Source organism: Meriones unguiculatus, chromosome 10 (genome assembly GCF_030254825.1).
Source record: "Meriones unguiculatus strain TT.TT164.6M chromosome 10, Bangor_MerUng_6.1, whole genome shotgun sequence".
Classification (NCBI taxonomy): Eukaryota; Metazoa; Chordata; class Mammalia; order Rodentia; family Muridae; genus Meriones; species Meriones unguiculatus.
This window is the reverse complement of record NC_083358.1, coordinates 5352245-5370617: the sequence shown is the minus strand read 5'-3', so window position 1 is coordinate 5370617 and position 18373 is coordinate 5352245. Positions and strand designations below refer to the sequence as shown.

The following is an 18373-nucleotide window of genomic DNA, read 5'->3' as shown; positions in this document are numbered from 1 at the left end:
GTAATCAAAGTTGTGCTTGCTATTTTGGTTTGTTGTTGTTGTTTTGGTTTTTTTGAGACAAGGTTTCTCTATGTTGCCCTGGCTGTCCTGGAATAGTTCTGTAGATGGTTTGAGTTCTTTGTTTTTGTTTTGTACTGTATTTTACTGACAATGTGCAAATAAAGTCTTTTCTGAGCACAAATTATGAAATCATGGAATTGCGAATTCCAAAGTAGATGGGACCTTAGAGATGACCTTCCCCTTAAGAGGCTATGCTAGGATAAAACCCCAGCTCTGATAAACAGATGTAACCATGGACACTTTGTTTCTCAAACCTTCAGCTGTTTTCCTGGGTAAATGGGAACAACAAATGGTACCCATTTCACAAGAACATGGGGAGAAGAGGATGTGAAACCTGTGAAGTCCATGAGTGTCTACATAAAACAAGTATGTTTGCAGGAGTGTGTATTGTGTGAGGGGAAGTCAGGGCCACTTCGTGGTGTTCTCTCCCTCGAACTTAAGTGTGGTTCAGGGAATCACAGACGTGTGCTTTACCTACCTTCCCAGCCCATAAATAATTGTTTTTAAGAAGAAAGTGAGCTAGAGAGATGGCTCAGAGGTTAGGAGCACTTTCTGTTCTTCCGGAGGACCCAGGTTCCCAGCACCCACATGGTGGCTCACAGCAGTCTATAACTTAAGATCCAACACCTACTTCAGCCTCCTTGGGCACCAGGTATGTAACATGGTGTACACACATAAAACTTTTTTAAAATTTAAAAGAAGCCAGGCTTACTGGCACACGCCTTTGATCCCAGCACTCAGGAGGCAGAGGCAGGCAGATCTCTTGTGAGTTTAAGACCAGCCTGGTCTACAAAGTGAGTCCAAGACAGCTACACAGAGAAACCCTGTCTCAAAAAAAGCAAAGTGGCTTTGGTGTCAGGCGTTGTGGTACACACCTGTGGTCTAGCACTAGCAGGCTAAAGGGATTAGGAGCTCAAGACCAGCCTCAGCTACCTGAGATACTCTCAAAAGAAAACAAAAAAGGGGACTGAAGATAGAGCTCAGTTGATAATGTGCTTGCCTAAGATGCACAAAGCCATGTGTTGAAGCTTGTGCCTCTGTCTGATAGATAGAATTTTAAAGCCAGATAGGGTGGCATTCCATTATAATCTCAGCACCCCTATGGCAGATGTGGCCTGGGCCTGCTAGTCAGGATTACATAGAAACAAGAGACCCTGCCTAAACAGATGAAAGGCAAGAACTGAAAGTTGTTCCCTTATCTTTATATGTGCTATGGCACAGGGACCACACTCCCATCATACACGTGCTTTGTTGTTTTTGGGTTTTTTTGTTTTTTGGTAATTAAAACATAGCCCAACCCAGAGCCTTGGATTCATTCCACAGGGCTTTTCACTTTTCTTTACCAGACTTTGTTCCCAGCCATGAACTCAGCAAGCCCTTACATTTCAGTGTATCTCTGTTCCCTGGGACAAAAAAAAAAAAAAAAGGCTGCAGGGAGCAGATTTTGTGGCAGTAGGAGTGAAAACTGAGGCCCCAGTGTCAGGGAAGGGCAGACCACCCTTTCCCAGGGACAGAAGCATGTGTCCACTTAGCTCTATCCCTACACAGAGGCACCTTCCCCAGGTACCATACCCACAGCATTTAACTGGGAGGTTCCCTCAGGGCCCATCTTGAACTTCTGGACACTTGGTGACACTGCTTCCTCTTCCACACAAGTGGCAAAGTGCAAGGAGCAGGCGATGTTCTGGTGACTTCCCTCCCTTCCACCTACACTGTGGCCATGTGGCATGCTGACAGCATCAGCCCTCACAGAGACCCAGCTCACCAGCATTCGTAGCATTAGAGTCAGGAACTCAAGCTCATTACACAATAAATGATTACAGGTTTTGCTCCCTCGTTCCCACAATGCTGTGGCACTTTGCCCTCCTGTACCACAAGAAGAAGAGCTGCGGAATAAAGCAAGACTCATCTCCAGCCAAGCCTAGTGTTACCAAACCATGCCCCAGCACTTAAAACTGAACCCCATGTTTTTTTTTCTGTATCCCTATCAGCTTGAGGGAGCCCCAAAAGATGCTTTTTTTTTTTTGTTATTTGTAAGGCTATGTGAGGCCAGTGGTGGTGTCACACACTTTTAATTCCAGCACAAAGGAGGCAAAGGCAGGTAAATCTCTGAGTTCAAGGCCAGCCTGGTCTACAGAGTGAGTTCCAAGACAGCCAGCTCTACACAGAGAAACCCTGTCTTGAGTACCAGGATTAAAGGCATGGGCCACCAGCGCCAAACTAAGTTTAAGTTTTGACTGACTCAGTCATCTTTCAATTAGACAGGTTCTTGCTTCAGGAGAGTAATGTGATCCCTGCCTGACATGCTTCAGCCCCTCCCCATCCCCAACACCCATATAGATACACTGTAAACATCAACTGTGGGACTTGATATAGCCTGTCTATTCTGGTTATGAACAAGTAACTTCATATAGGATTGCCTTAAATAGCAAGTTCAATGAAACGTAAAACAAGAAGGGGTTAGAACCTGCTCAGTACCTGCGATGCAGAGGCTTGGGTTCATCCCCAGAACCACAAAGCAAAACACTGCCATGGAACATGTCAGATACCAGCTTTGTTTTTCTCCTATCTTCACGTAGGTTCCAGGGATCAGGCCATCCAGCTTATGCCGCAAACCCCCTGCCTATGAACCATTTGCCGTTCCCTGGAACTCTGTTTTAAAATAAAGGATTTATTGCCACAACAAAAATTTGTAACTCTACTTCCAGGCGATCTGATGCCCTCTCCTGGCTTCTGTGGGCATCAGGCATGCACTGTGGTGCACAGACATGAAGGCAAAACACCCATACACATAAAATAAAAATTAATAAATGTACCTATTTATTTGTGAGAGAGAGTATGTATGTGCGTATGTATACCTGTGCTGGTCCCTGCGCCTAGGAATTAAAAGGGCAGAAAAGGACCAGGCAGTGCTGGCATATGCCTTTAATCCCATCACTCTGGCCTATCTCAAAAAAAGGGGGTGGTGTCAGAAAAGGGCACCAGGTGTCCTCCTGTACCCTGTTTGTTGTTCACTGTCTATTCCTATGAAGGGGGGTCTCTCTCACTCTGAACCTGGGGCTTGGGTTTTCTCAGCTTGCTTAGAAATCAGAAAGCCCCATTCTCTTTTTAGTTGGACCTGTTGCCCTCTTGTTTGTAACATGAATGCTGAAATCCAAACTCTTGTCCTCATGATTCAAAGACCTTCAGCAAAGCCCTTTGAACAGTTGAAACATCTCTCCAGCCTTCTGAAACTCTTCAATGTACCTAAGGCTGGCCTTGAACCTGATCCTCCAGCCTCCCACCTCCCAAATGCTTAGATTAGACATGTGGAATCATGCCTACTTAGGGGATTTATTCTTTGTACATCAACAAAAAGCTTTATAATAAAACTTTGAGGCAGACTCTCACTATGTATCCCTTGCTAGCCTGGGAGTCACAGATACCTGCCTGCTTTTGCCTTTGCCTCAAAAGTGCTAAAACTGAAGGCTTAAGCCATCATGCCTATCTATAAATAAAATATTAATATTGAAATTTTAATTTTGGGAGGCTAGAGAGATGGCTCAGCTGTTAAAAGTATTGGCTGCTCTTCCAGAAAACCTGGGTTCAATTCCCAGCACCCACATGGCTGTTTACAACTGTCTGAAACTTCAGTGCCAGGAGATCTGACACCTGTACACAAACACAGGCAAAACATCAATGCACATAAAATAAAAATTAATCATTAAAATTTTGTAAATTTATTTTTTTTTATTTTTTTATTTTTTTTTTTTTTGGTTTATTTGAAACAGAGTTTCTCTATGTAGCCCTGGCTATCCTGGAACTCATTCTGTAGATCAGGCTGGCCTTGAACTTCCAAGTACTGTGATCAAAAGTATGCAACACCTCTACCCAGCAATATCAAAATTTTTTAAATTCACAGCTGGCAGCCTCTACAGCTTGTTGTCCTTCCACACCAGCTCTACTGGACACTTGTCTCAAAGCCTCTAATCTGGTGCTCACCCTCATGTCACACGGCAGATAGTTCAAAGGTAGCCTCAGCTGGCCTTGTCATTTCCTGAGGATACAGATTAGAACAGGCAGCCCAGCAAGGGACAGGCACAGCCACCTCCCGGAGCCTATGGAGAGCCAGCTTTCTTCCTCTGCACACTTTTTTTTATTTAGGTTTATTTATTCTACATATTTGAGGCCCTATCTGCATGTACGTGAGCATGCAGAAGAGAGACCATAAGATCTCAGCATAGTTAGCTATGAGCCACCACACGGTTGCTGGGGATTGAACTCAGGACCTCTAGAAGAATAGATGGTGTTCTTAACCGCTGAGCCATCTCTCCAGCCCCACCTGCATACTTTTCTTAACACAGGTGGCAAGTTCCCTCACTCCCTGTCACAGCATCCTTTTGTCTACTGGTCCACCTTTGGGCTTTCTTAAGTCTGGTCAAGAAGCAACCAAAATAATACATTGGAAACTGACTTGGATGGCCAGCTTACTGACTCTTGCCTGTAATTTCAGTGCTTGAGAAGCCGAAGTGGGATGATTGCTTGAGTCTCCAAGGCCAGCCTGAACTACATAGTGAATTCCAGGCCAGACTGGTCTACACGCCAAGACACTATCAGAAGAGAGAGACAGAAAGGAAGGAAAGAAAGAGAAAGAAAGAGTCGGAGCTGGAGAAATGGTATATGCTGCAGACCTGAGATCAGTTCTCAGCTCACAACCGTCTATAACTCCAACTCCAGGGGACCTGGGGCCTGCGGCCTCCACCAACAGCTGCACACTCTCTCGTGCACATGTCTACCTATAGAGACATAAACATCCACACAATTTAAAGTAATACAAATAAAGCTAAAAATTAAATAAAACTAGTAGTAAGCTTTGGGCTGGGGATGTAGGTTGACTAGCATGCACAGAGCCCGGGCTCAGTCCCCAGCACTGCATAAACTAAGCAGGGCCAAGCTCTCCTGTAATCATCCCACTTGGAAGCAGAAGCAGCAGGGTTACAAGTTCAAGGTCATCTTTGACTACAAAGCCTGTTCTGCACCAGCGAGGAGATTTGCTACCCTGTCATAGCATATAAACTGTGTGTGTGTTGCAGACAGAAGCCAAGGGTCCATGAACACCGAGTACCTGCTGCATAACTAAGGTCTACAGAGCCCCCACAGTTTTATTTATGTGGGCATGAGTATCTGTGCCATGTGCTCTAGAAACAGTCAGCTGACACCTTTCCGGAGTTGGTTCTCTGCTTCTATCATGTGAATCCCAGGACTCAAACTAAGGCCTGGCAGCATGTGTCCCATACTAGCTTATACAGTAGATGACCTTGAACTTCTGATCCTGCTGCATTCACCGCCTCACTGTTGGGAGTATATGTGTGGCCATCACTGCCAATGATGCAGAGTGTTAGACAGTGAACCCACAGTCTTTTGTTTATTTGTTTGCTTGTTTGATTTTCAAGACAGGGTTTCTCTGTGTAGCCCTGGCTGTCCTGGCACTCACTCTGTAGACTAGGCTGACCTAGAACTCAGAGATCCGCCTGCCTCTGCTTCCCAAATGCTGGGCTTAACAGCTTGCACTACCACTGCCCCACTGCCCGGCACTCTATCAACTGACCTAAATGCCCTGCCCACCCACACATTTTTAACATTTTCCTTCTCTCTGAAGTCTTTTCTGACACCCATGTCGTGGCCTCATCTTCGGAGTCGCTCGCAGTCTTCCAGGTAGGCAGGCTTTCCTAACTCAGCCTAGTTTGGTTTCTTTCTTCCCTCAGGATAACGGAGGCTTGCTAAGCCTTGTTTTTGTACTTGGTGTCTTGTCTCTCAAAGAGCAGTCCCTAGTAAATCTCCCATGGAGCCATCTCCATGTTGTCTCTCAGAAAGCCTGCTTTTCCCTCCCTTCATTCCCCATAATCAGTTTGAGGCCTGTAGCCAAGTCCAGAAAACAATCAGCCTCACAATCCCCAGCTACTGTTTCTTCCTTTGTCTTTAATCTTTACCTGGGGACCAACAGAAGTTCTGGTTCTCTCCCATCCCTCCACAACTTAAGCCCTTGCTTTTTTTGATCTGGTCTATTTTGTTCTGCATTTCTAAGCACCAGAAGGAACCAGTGGTCTCCTGGAGACAGAGCTCTGGAAATTCCCAGCAGACAGAGGGTACAAAGGTGAACCTACTGGCAGAAAAGGCTGAGACTCATTCGTCATAAATTCAAAGTTCAGGTGTGGCTTATGGAGAACCCTACAACAGCAGGTTTGCCCTTGATTTGTTGAAAACCTGTAGTGACCAAAACAAGGATATGGGACAAGATAGCCAGTAACAAGCTATGATCTTGATCACAAGCCCCAATGGCCTAGGACCTTCACCCTCAGGAAGACGAGTGCTGCTGTCCCCAGGCATGCATTTTTTTCTGAACATGGGTATGCAGCAAGGACGGAGAGCAATGGCTACACACTGCAGTGTCAAGCCTTCACTGAGAGCGACCAGAGAGGCCACACTGACAAACATACCCTTTCCTCCTTCAGATATTTTACTCCTCCTATCAAGTGCTCCTGGAACGGAGAGAGAGCAAAGCAGCTGCTCAGTCACACAGGCTGCGCACTGAACACTCAGAGCTGATCCTTTTTTGCCAGTAACTGACCCATCTACAGCAACACTGAGAAAGGATACAAGACACGTGGCCAGTGTTGGCCCCTCAGTGGACACTGAATTCAGACAGGGCGATTTCAGGCAGGTAAATAGCAAACTTAAATTTGGCACACCCCTGTAATCCTAGTGCACACCTGTAATCTTAGCACCCAGGAAGCTGAAACAGGAGGACCAAACTGAGCTTCACAGTGAGACCTAGTTTCAAAACAAAACAATAAAGGGTCAGGCATGATGGGACATGTCTGGAAATCCCAACAGTTAGGATGGCTGAAGCAGGAGCACTGCTTCAAGTCTATAGGAAATCCTGTCTCCTCAGAGACAGGGAGGGGGCAGAGGAAGAGAGTAGTTCTATTTTTAAGTATACACATCTTTTGCACAGAATTCCAAAGAGAAGTGTCTGATGTTTATAGCTCACATTTACCTTTGTATGAGTAATTTTTTTTTATTCTCTCATATATTACATCCCGAGCACAGTTTCCCCTCTCCTCCTCCCAAAGAGATTAACTCTTAAGACAATCTTTAGCTAAAAAACAAAGTCTCTCCAAAACCACAGATATGAATCTGTTTATTCAACAATCTGCAAAATTCAGGTGATACACTAATGTTAGGTAAATATATGGTTTTGATCTGTCTGACTTTGCTTCAGTAGGCTGAACCCTGCGACTAGATGACTGTGGATACGAGGATCAAACTATGCCACAGTCCATGGGCTTCAGGGTTGAGGGTGAATGAGAAGGCAACCATGCTTTTAAAAAAAGACTAGAGTCAGGTATGGTGGTGCAACCTTTAGTCCCAGCACTCAGGAGGCAGAGGCAGAGGCAGAGGCGGGCAGATCTCTGGGAGATCCATGCCAGCTTAGTAGGCATAACATAGTGAGTTCCAGGACAGCCAGGGCTACTTAGAGAAAGTAGGCGAAGGGAGGAGAGAGTCAGACAGACCCAGTCTAAAAACATAAAAGTCTAGAAGGTAAGCTGAACTTGAAGTGGTTACTTGCTTAAATATTCATAAGGAAGCCTAGATCTTGTGGGTTTTGTTGTTATTTTGCTTTGCTTTGAGACAGGGTTTCATCTCATGCAGCCCAGGCTGCCCTTAAACTCTGCATAGCCAGAGATGATTTTAAACTCCTCATCTTACTGCCTCTATGTCCCAAATACTGGGATTATAGATACACATCACCAAGCCCAAAGAAGTCTAGATTGAAAAACCAAAAAAGGGGAGGGAGGGGGGGATCAGGAAGGGAGGAGGGAGGGGCTTATGAGGGGGATACAAAGTGAATAAAGTGTAATTAATAAAAAAAAAAAAAGAAAAAAGAAAAGCCAAAAAAGACTCAAAGTTCATCTTTTGTTTCCAGAGTGAGTTGAAGCTATTCCTGTTTGGCAGATGAGACAATGAAGGATTTAAAAGCAGCTTGTCTGATCCCCCACAGCAGCCCTCTGTGTCAGGCTGGATTAAGAGTAGGGAGTTTGCCAAGCGGTGGTGGCACACATCTTTAATCCCAGTGCTCAGGAAGTATAGGCAGATGGATCTTTGAGTTCGGGGCCAGCCTGGTCTACAGAGGAAGTTCCAGGACAACCAGGGCTACACAAAGAAACCCTGTCTGAAAACAAAAAGGAGCTAGTTCAAGAGTCTAGAGTGGAGACAGACTTGCTTCCTCCTCAGGAGATCACCCCTGAGTGTCTGATATCAGGGTGAGGACCCCTAAGACACAGCTGCCTGTCTCAGACCCTGAGAACAAGGCAGTAAGGGGAGCATGCCAAACTGTCCTGGTGTACAGGGCCGGCAGGCTCAGGAAGGATATGAGGAAGTCCATGTGAGTAACAGAAGCAGCACAGAAATAATAAAGATGAGGAAGGACTTGGTCATGGAGATGGCAAAGCCAGCATGCTTGCAGGTGGTAGGCTGAAGTGCAGGCTGAGAAAGGAAGGAAACGTGGAGAGACACAGGGAAAGGAGAGAACCAACTCCCAAAGGCCACACATTCACACACACATGCTTCCATTTGAACACACTATAATAAAAAAAAAAATTTTTTTAAGGAGAGTCAATAGCCTCTTTCCCAGGCACTTATTTCTCACGACAGCTGAGTAATAACTACCAGTGTAAACAGCTTTCTGGTTCACAAGTTGCTTTCATATGCATTTACTGCATTTTATCTTCATAACTACTGTGTGGGAAATCCAAGGCTGGCATTAGCCTGGCTTTGCAGATAATTATTATGCCCATTTTACTGATGAGAAAATTGAGGCTCACAAGTTAATAACTTGCTCAGGGCCATTGGCTAACAGGTTCCAGTGGCTGCTTTCTTGCCACCTTCTGGTGGTGGGTATGACTCAATAGTCAGGCAGAGGCCAGACAGCAACCTGGGTCCTCGGGAAGAGCCACAGGAGTCCAACCACTGAGCCTCGTGGAAGATGGACAGCAAGATGGCCCAGCTGGTGAAAGCTGGTTACTAAAGTTTGATCCTTGGTACCCACATGGTGAAAGGAGAGAAGTAACCCTCACCAAGTTATTCTCTGACTTCCACACAGGTGCTGTGGCATGTGTGCACAATACACACACACACACACACACACACACTAAATGTAAATGTAATAAAACCATATATACTGAGTGTAGTGGTGCTCAATTTAATCCCAGACAGAGGCAGGTGGATCTCTATGAGTTTGAGGCTATCCTGGTCTACTGAGCAATTCTAGGACACAGAGAGACCCTGATTCAAAAATAAAAATAAAATAAAACAAAATAAATAAATAAAACAAAAAAGAAAGAAAAATCATATGTCTATATAGCAGAAGGAAAAACAGGATGAAATGATTGTGACGGAAGATTAAGAGAAAGAACAGGAAAAGCAATCAGTAGTAAAAATAAGTGATAGTTGTTTTGAGCCTAGGAGCTACTCTCTGCTCAACCAATAGAACATTTCTTCAGTGTTGAGAAGCTGATAGGCTGATAGTGCTGGGTGGTGGCGCACACCTTTGGTCCCAGCACTTGGGAGGCAGAGGCAGGCACCTCTGTGAGTAGACCAGCCTGGTCTACAGAGTGAGTTCCAGGACAGCCAGGGCTACACAGAAACCCTGCCTCAAAAAATTAAAAAAAAAAAAAAAATTAAAACAACAACAACCAGGAAAAGCTGATAAGCACTAGCTACCAGAGAGCTGCAGGCTACTCAGGAGGACATTTACTGCCTCCCAGGAGTAAGGAAAAAGACATGTGCCACACCTGTGATCTTGTAGACTGTACTGCATGGGGTGGGTGCAGGCCAGGCAGTCACACTGACCTATGTACCTGTGTGTTTGTTTTTGTGAGTGAGTTCTCTCCTTCTGCATGTGCTATTTTTCTTAAATTACTTTATGTGTACGTGTGTTTCCTTGTATGTGTGTCTGTGTACCACATGTATGCCTGCTGCTAACGGAGGCCTGAAGGATTGCATTCCATGCCCTGGAACTGGAGTTACAGATAGCTGAGAGCTGCTGTGTGGGTGCTGCCAATGAACCCTGGTCTTCTGAAAAACAAAAACAAACAAACAGCCAGTGCTCTTAACCCCCAAGCCATCCCTCCAGCCCCAGGTCTTCCATGTTTCTGAGACAGAATCATTCTTGTTTCTGCCACTGAGATGCCTCTTCCAGGCTGGCTGAGCCACGGACTTCTGGGCTTCTAGATTTCCAGGAAGCCTTGTTCCAGGTGATCATCCTGTCTCTACTTCCTGTCTCAGGGTAGGAGTCTGGGATGACAAGTGTGTGCCAGTGTGTGTGGAGTTTTCCATGGGTTCTGAGATGGAACTCAGATGTAAGGCTTGCCCTTCCCCATCAAGCTCTCTACTCGCTGCCTCTTTCTCCTAGTCTGTGTTTGCTCTTAAATTGTTTTATTTTTTATTTATTACTCTTGAGACAGGCTCTCACCATGTAGCCCAAGATGGCCCCGCTCATGTGATAGCACTCCTGTATCAACCTCCTGAGGGCTCGGATGCTGGGATTACAATTGTGAGCCTTTACTCTGGTCTTAAGAGTGATCTTGGGCAGTGTGCTTTTAATATTTTATAAATCTGTTAAATGCAGACATTTTTTACTTCAAATGCTAGGGAGATTTCTCAGTGGTTAAGAGTACCAGCTACTCTTCCAGAGGACTTGGGTTTAACTCCCAGCAGCCACATGGCAGCTCACAACCATCTGTAACTCCAGTCCCAGGGTTTCTGGTCTCCTAAGGCAACAGGTACACACTAGGTGCACATGCTTACATTCAGGCAAAACATCCTCAGATGTTAAGAGCACTGGTTGTTCTTTTAGAGGTCCTGAGTTCAATTCCCAGCAACCACATGGGGGCTCACAACCATCTATAATGAGATCTGGCGCCCTCTTCTGGCATATATGTAATAAATAAATAAAATAAATCTTTTTTTTTTTTTTAAGTATTTACCAGGCTGGAGAGGAGGCTCTACTATCATTACTTGTTGCTTTTGCCAAGGATCCAGGTTGATTCCCAACACACACAATGGTTCACAACCATCTATAACTCTAGTTCCAGGGGATCCAATGTTCTTTTCTGACCTTTGAGGGCACCAGACATGCACATTAGACTTACACACATGCAGGTAAAAAACACTCATACACATAAAATTAAATGACAAAATTTTACTTCTACTTGGTACAGTGGCACACATCTTTAACCCAGCACTCAGGATGCAGAGGCAGGTAGAGCTCTGTGAGGTCTGAGACCAGCTAGGGCTACATAGTAAGATAATTCTTATTTATTTGCTTCAGAGATTTGTTTGACATGGAGCCAGCACTAGTCAGCACTAAGAAATGTTATTAATAATTTATGTTATAGACAAAGACAGTGCAGAAAAACACAGAATGGAACACAGAGCACCGTAACTTCACTGCTGAAGCACGTGCATTTAGTGTGCTTTGAGCAATTAAGCTACCAAGCCCTCGACTAGCATAGACTCACACTTCAGTAGAAGTCCCTCTGAGTGAATAGTAGTGACCCTGTCCCGGCCTAGCATGGCAGCTGTCCAAGGGGGGCAGGGGGACAGCAAGCCTTCCCTTCTGCCTCCAATAAACTGTCAGAGCCAAATGTTACAGAGCTTGGGGTGCCGGGAGCTCCTGAGTGAACATGGCCATAATTAACAAGGCCCTAAATCTGATCACAGACACAGCCCACAGAGACAACTGTATCAGTGGTTCACTGATGCTACGGGATCTGGGGAGGCGTGGGGTAGACTACACCCATGAGCACTGCACTCAGGGGCACAAACCCACAATCATTTATAATGGCCATAAAGGAGGGGAGAGGCAGGAAATCTTTTCTGGGCATTATAAAAGATATTCTAAAATTATGTCTCTGTATCTTGTGTGTGTGAGAGAGAGAGGAGGGGAGAGGAGAGATTACATTTAAAATTTTTGGATGGAACTCTTGCTCTCTTGCTCTTACCTCCTACTCTCTCCTTTCTCCCCTCCCCCTATCATGTCTCTCTATCTCTCTCCCTCCCCATCCAATAAACTTCTTTCATATAAAACAATTTTTTTTGGATGGAAGACTTGAAAAAAAAATGGTGTGCCAGGCAGTGGTGGCGCATGCCTTTAAGCCCAGCACTCAGGGAAGCAGACCCAGGCGGATCTCTGTGAGTTCAAGGCCAGCCTGGTCTACAGAGTGAATTTCAGGACAGCCAAGGCTACACAGAGAAACCCCGTCTCAAGTGTAGGTTTGTGCACCTTCGTGCAGTGCTCATGAAGGACAGAAAAGGTCATCAGATTCCCAATGCTGTGGTTGTGAGCTGCGTGACATGGATGACAGGAACCAAACTCAGGGCCTTTGAAAGAACAGTATAGCTCCTAACACTAAACCACCATTTCTCTCCCCCCCCCTGCCTTTTGAGACAGGTTCTCTCAATTACTAAACCCAGGCTGGTCTCAAATTCGCAACACAGCAACTAATGAAAACTACTGAACTCTTGCTTTTCCTGCCTCTACCTTCTAAACCAGTTTCACTCTTAATAGTGTCTCATTTCCCATGAGTAGTGAAATGAACTTCTGTGTTGCCTAGGCCTTATATTAGCCTGGCTAAGAGCCATGGTCAATCACTAGAGTTGGAAATTACTTCCAGAAGTGAGTCAGCCCTCCTCCAGAAGAAAACAAACTAGTATAGAGATAGTTATCTACATGAATTAGTTTTTTTTTTTTTTTTTTTTTTTTTTGAGACAGGGTTTCTCGGTGTAGCCCTGGATGTCCTGGAACTCACTCTGTAGACCAGGCTTGCCTAGATCTGGAGAGGCCTGGAGTTACAGGTGGTTATGATACACCATGTGATTGCTGGGAATCGCTTTGGAGGCCTCTGGAAGAGCCAGTGCTCTTAACTGCTAAGCTAACGTCCCAACCCCAACTACATTGAAGATCTGTAGAATAATTTCCCTCCACTGGAGCCACAAAGTGCTTACTTTTTCAAAAATATCTTCCTCCTCAGCTGACCTTCCTGCTGCAGTTTGAATTCATTCTTTCCTGAGAGGAAAGAAAACAATCCCCTTCCTAACTTAGTGGGCTTGAGCCTGCTCTTTAGTCCTCTCCAGTGACTGACCAGTCTCCATTTGAATAGTCCACTCCTGAATTTAAATGACTTATTTATCTTGATTTTATGCGCATTAGTGTTTTGCTTGCATTATGTCTGTGTGGAGGTGAAAGTGGAGTGGACGTGGAGTTACAGAAGTTGTGAGCTGCCCTGTGGGTACTGGGAACTGAAGTGGATCCTCTGGAAAAACAGCCAGTGCTCTTAACGGCTGAGACATCTCTCCAACCCCTCTACTTTGGACTTGAAGAGTTCCCTCCCTCCTCTGTAAGATGGGGATCACAGGTTTCCTGTTCTGTAGCTGCTACACAGTCGTCTCACACACTGTGGACTCCCAAATCGCTTTGATAGCCAGGCAGGAGCATCCTCAGGACCTGTGGTGTTAAGAAAAAAAAAAAAAAACTGGATCTAGTGCCTCGTGCTGGTCGGGCCAGCACTCGGGAAGCTGAGTTTTAAAACAAACAAAAAACCAGGAGGCTCTGCGAGTTCGAGGTCAGAGTGCCTACAGAGACAGATAGCCAGGACTACACTGATAAACCCTGTCTCACTAAATAAATAAATTAAGGACAGAAAGTGGCCAACAGGAACCACCAAACTCACACCACAAAGATGCATATTAAAACCGATTCATGTATTCACTTGCCAAGCACTGAAAGCCGCAGCTTGAACTTGAAATAAAACAGAGGCGAGAAAAATACCGGGTAGCTACAGCCTGTCTCTCCGGGAACCCGCGGGCCGCGGGAATTGCTAGCTAGCGTTCGCGCTGCGCACCCTGCTGACACTCCAGGTTCTGCAGCTAACCTTGCGGAGACCGGAAGATCCTGAGCGCGCAGGCGCCGCGCAGCGTGCCCGGGCTTCTCCAGCGCGCAGGCGCCAGGGAGGCCGCCCAAGCCTGTCCGTTAGGGCGCCCGGAGCCGCGCTGCGCAGGCGCCGCTCCCGGCACCATGGCGGCCGCGTTGCTGCTGCTGCGCGGGCTCCGCCAAGGCCCGGAGCCTGGGCCCAGACGGTTATGGGGCCTACTGTCGGGCAAGGGTCCTGGCGTCCCGTCCGGGCCTACGAGCAGGCGGCTGTACATGGTCCGCGGGACTCCGGTGGGCCGAGCGCCGCAGGTAACCGGCTCCGGGCCCCGCGTTGGCGGCGGGTGTCGCAGGTCCGCGCGGATCGGACATGCGCCCGCACTGTCCTCTTCCGCGAGGCTTCTGCCAGGCCTGCGGGACGGCGTGTACCGGAGGGCCGATGTGGGCTCGCCCGGGCGTGCGGCAGCATCTGCCGAGGGTGGTTCTTGCAGCCCCAGTGTGTGTGTGGGAAACGTGTTGTACCTCAGCCCCTGGCGGTTTAAAACTGAATCCTAGTCACCAGCTTTTCTTTTTCTTTCTGTTTTAGTTTTTGAGGCAGGATTTCATGGAGCCTGGGACTCACTGTGTAGCCAAAGCAGCTCTTGAACTCCCGTTCCAAAATCGCTGAGTTTGTTAGGTGTGGGCCACCGTACCTGAATGATTCCAATAGTGACGGGCAAAGCATAACAGTTGGCTCAACTGTACCACTTCCATTAGGATGAATTCCAGTGCTTTCGGAAAAGTACTTGTTGCTTAGAGCAGTGGAAAGCTTTTTGCATGAGCAAAAAACCATAGCTACAGATGTAGTGTAGTTAGACATTCCTTGAGCTCCTGATGCGAAGGCTGTGGGTGCCTTCAGGCCTCTCATCTCAGCCTGATGAGGTTTTGATGTCATTTTAAAACTTCCAAAGAGTCACATTTCAGAGCAGTGTAGGAAGTGCACACCTGCAATTTGAGCATATACTGGGGAGTCCGAGGACAGGGAGATTGTGAGTTGGAGACTGAAACTGGTCGCGGTGTGGTCCACAGTCTGGTTGAAAGTTACTGGCTTTTGGTGTTTCTTCGTGTTTGTTTTTTGGCTGACAGCGTGGAATTTATTGATGGAGAGCCTCCCAGGCTCCTCCCCTTCTTGGGAGGCAGGAATAGGATGGGAACTCTGATGAGGGGCAGATTCTCCATATGTTTGATAGGGCACCTGAGTAGAGCCCCTCCCTCTTCCTCTTGTGCTCCTGTTGGAATGGGTGGTCCAGGATTGTTAGTCCCTGAAGGCAGGGTAGACCATGAGGTCCACCACTGTTGCTGTAGGCAGAATCACTGTGCCAGTAAATGAATTTGACAAAATAATAGTTGAGTGGAGTAACAGCCCCGGGTATTAAAGGTGGAAGAGTGAGTGTCACCAGCACAGTCTCAGGAGACCCCTGGATCTGCAGTGTAGCCCAGGACACCCTTGAGGCTACCTCTGATGCTTGCTTTACCACCTTCTTGGTGTTAAACTGTTTGGCAGCTTTCTCCAAGGTGGTAGGGCAGACACTGAGAGTGGATGGATATATTCAGGAGCCAGGCCAGAAAGCTTCCCTCCTGTTTAACTCTGGGTTGACCTTGCCCACAGCCTTGGCAATGCCAGTACATGCAAAGGTGATATTTGGGGCAATTCCATTTCGATCATGCTGGTTTCCCGGAGAGGCCATGTAGTAGTGATGGCATGGGTTGCAGTTATGAGTCCCTTCAGGACATCAGGCCAAGCAGTTGGTGGTGTAGGAGACTGATGTTCTTGAGGGACTTGACAACCATCACAAATGTAGTATCTTCAGCAAAAGGGGCAAGGATGTTGACCGGACTCCACCTGTCAGGTGGGCCTCAGGTTTCTCCATGGTAGTGAAGACATGAATAGTGGACTTCACAATATACTCAGCACCAGTATGACCCATTTGATGACAGTGGGAAGATTGTTCCTGGAGATAGAGAAAGCCTTCCCCCTAATAATGAGGTTCCAGTTCTTAGCCTTCACTTTCTGCTTCTTACCATGAAGCAGAAAAATGTTAAATCGGACTATTCTTAACATTTGAAGATTAATGGGTCAGTGATGAGCATCTTTAATCACAGTACTCAGGAGCAGAGGCAGGCAGATCTCTAAAAGTTCAAGGCCAGCTTGATCTACATACAAAGTTCCATGCCAGGCAAGCCAGGGCTACATAGTAAGACTCTTGTCTTGTCAGGGCAAACAACATAAAAGGCTAACCCAACTGTAGAGCACACAGCTTTCTTTTTTTTTTTTTAATGATTTATTTGTTATATATACAATGTTATATCTGCATGTACACTTGCAGACACCAGATATTATTACAGATGTTTGTGAGCCACCATGTGATTGCTGGGAATTGAACTCAGGACATCTAGAAGAACAGCCAGTGCTCTTAACCTCTGTGCCATCTCTCCAGCCCCTAGAGCACACAGAATTCTAAAGCTCTCTGGGCTGGTGGTACACGTTTGGAAAGCTGATACAGGAGGATCACTAAATCTGAGGCCAGACTCTGTCTCACAAATAAACAAAGGGGGGAAAAACAAAAACGGAGGGGGCTACGGCAGGGATACAAAGTAAATAAACTGTAATTTATAAAAATATAAATAAATTAAAAAAAAACCCACTTAACATGAGTGGTCCTAAATGTGTATAGTTAAAGGTAACCTTGAGCTTTTGAAGCTCCTGCACCTACCTCCCAAGCACTAGGATTACATGTACCACTATACTCAGTCTTACGGGGTACTGGAGTTGAAATCCATAGCTTTCTGTATGCTAGGCAATGCCCCATACCCCAAGCCCTTGTTTTGGTGTGTGGTTTTAGTGTTACCTCAGTCTTTTTCTTTTTACAGAGCTTGCTATCTCGAATACTGACCCCTAGCCTTGAAGGTGTTACTGGATTGTTACTGACACAGCATATAGTTCCAAATGCAGTCAGCCTGTGGCAGCTATCAGGTGTGTATCTGTGCATTGCATGTTCCTTTAGTGGTGGACACGTATTTTACTGTAGTCCTGTAAGAGTATAATGGAGGAGGAGCATGCTCTTGTATGCCTGTAATCCCAGCACTGAGACGGGGTGCCAGTCGGAGGCCAGCCAGAATCAGCTAGTGAAATCCTGCTTCCCACCACCAAAAAAAGAGTTCCATTGCCCGAAACCCCAGCACTTAGTGTGGTGTTCAGTACATAGCCTAGGAGCAGGCTGTGCTTTATGGCCTAGGTGTGTAGCAAAATCTGCCAGCCCAGTCTGTAATACACTGATTAAATCTAAGAATGTAGTCTCCTAGGGGCTGGGGATTTAGCTCAGTGGTAGAGCACTTGTCTAGCAAGCACAAGGCCCTGGGTTCAGTCCTCAGCTCTGGAAAAAAAAAAAAAAAAAAAGACAAAATAACAACAACAAAAAAGACCAAAAAAAATAAAAAAAAGAATGTAGTCTCCTTTCCACTTGATGAGGGACCATTGGGAGAATGTTGCTAGTTTGCTGCTGACCAGAAAGCCAAGAACAGCCACTAAGATTATGTTGGATTCTTTAAAAAAACAAAACCCCTGAACTTGTGACCCTCTTCAGTGCTGAGATTGCCAGCACTGTGCCAGTATGTGCCAGTATGTTCAGTGTTACATGATGATAGGGATTGAACTCAAGACTTTGCATGCTGGGCGAGTACTCCACCAGCTAAGCTGTGTTTTCATTCCAATCTTTCTGTTGTGAGCCATGTTAGTCTTTGCATAATCTGAAATGAAGTTGATAGATAGGGAGTCTGAACAGTCCTTGATCATCCTGCCTTCACCTTCCCAGTGGTAAGATTACAGGCATATGCCACTACTTACGGTGGGTTTGTTTGTTATTGAGACAAGACATTGATTTGTAGTTCAGACTGGCTTTGAATTTACAGTCCTCCTATCTTCACCCTCCAAGTGTTGGGATTACAGGAATGTGCTACCAGCCCTAAACTTATTTTTGTTCATTTTGTTCTGTTTAGCTGGGTATGGGATGTATGTGTGTGTGTGTGTGTGTGTGTGTGTGTGTGTATGCGCGCACATAGGCATCTCTTTTACCATGTGGGTTTTAGGAATCAAATTCAGGTCATCAGGCTTGGCAGCAAGTATCTTTGCCTATTGAGCCATCTTATTAGCCCTCATCTAAAAATGTAAGTAGTGTGGACTAGTGAGATGGCTCAGCAGTTAAGAGCAATAAGTGTTTGTCCAGAAGATGCAGGTTTGGTTCTCGGAACCCACGGGACAACTCATGATGTAATGCCTGTTTCAGACAACCTGACCCTTCTTCTGGC

At 46.1% G+C, this 18373-nt stretch overlaps 1 protein-coding gene across 1 annotated transcript in view; it reads left to right on the top strand.

Moving 5' to 3' along the window:
• The first annotated feature begins 14105 nt into the window (after positions 1-14105).
• The window catches only part of Spg7 (SPG7 matrix AAA peptidase subunit, paraplegin), a 32535-nt gene continuing 28267 nt past the window's right edge, over positions 14106-18373 (top strand). The window contains exons 1-2 of the mRNA XM_021631198.2: positions 14106-14341; positions 16940-17042. Coding sequence (XP_021486873.1) covers positions 14177-14341; positions 16940-17042 — 268 coding nt within the window. The 5' untranslated portion in view covers positions 14106-14176. The remainder of the gene's footprint in view (positions 14342-16939; positions 17043-18373) is intronic.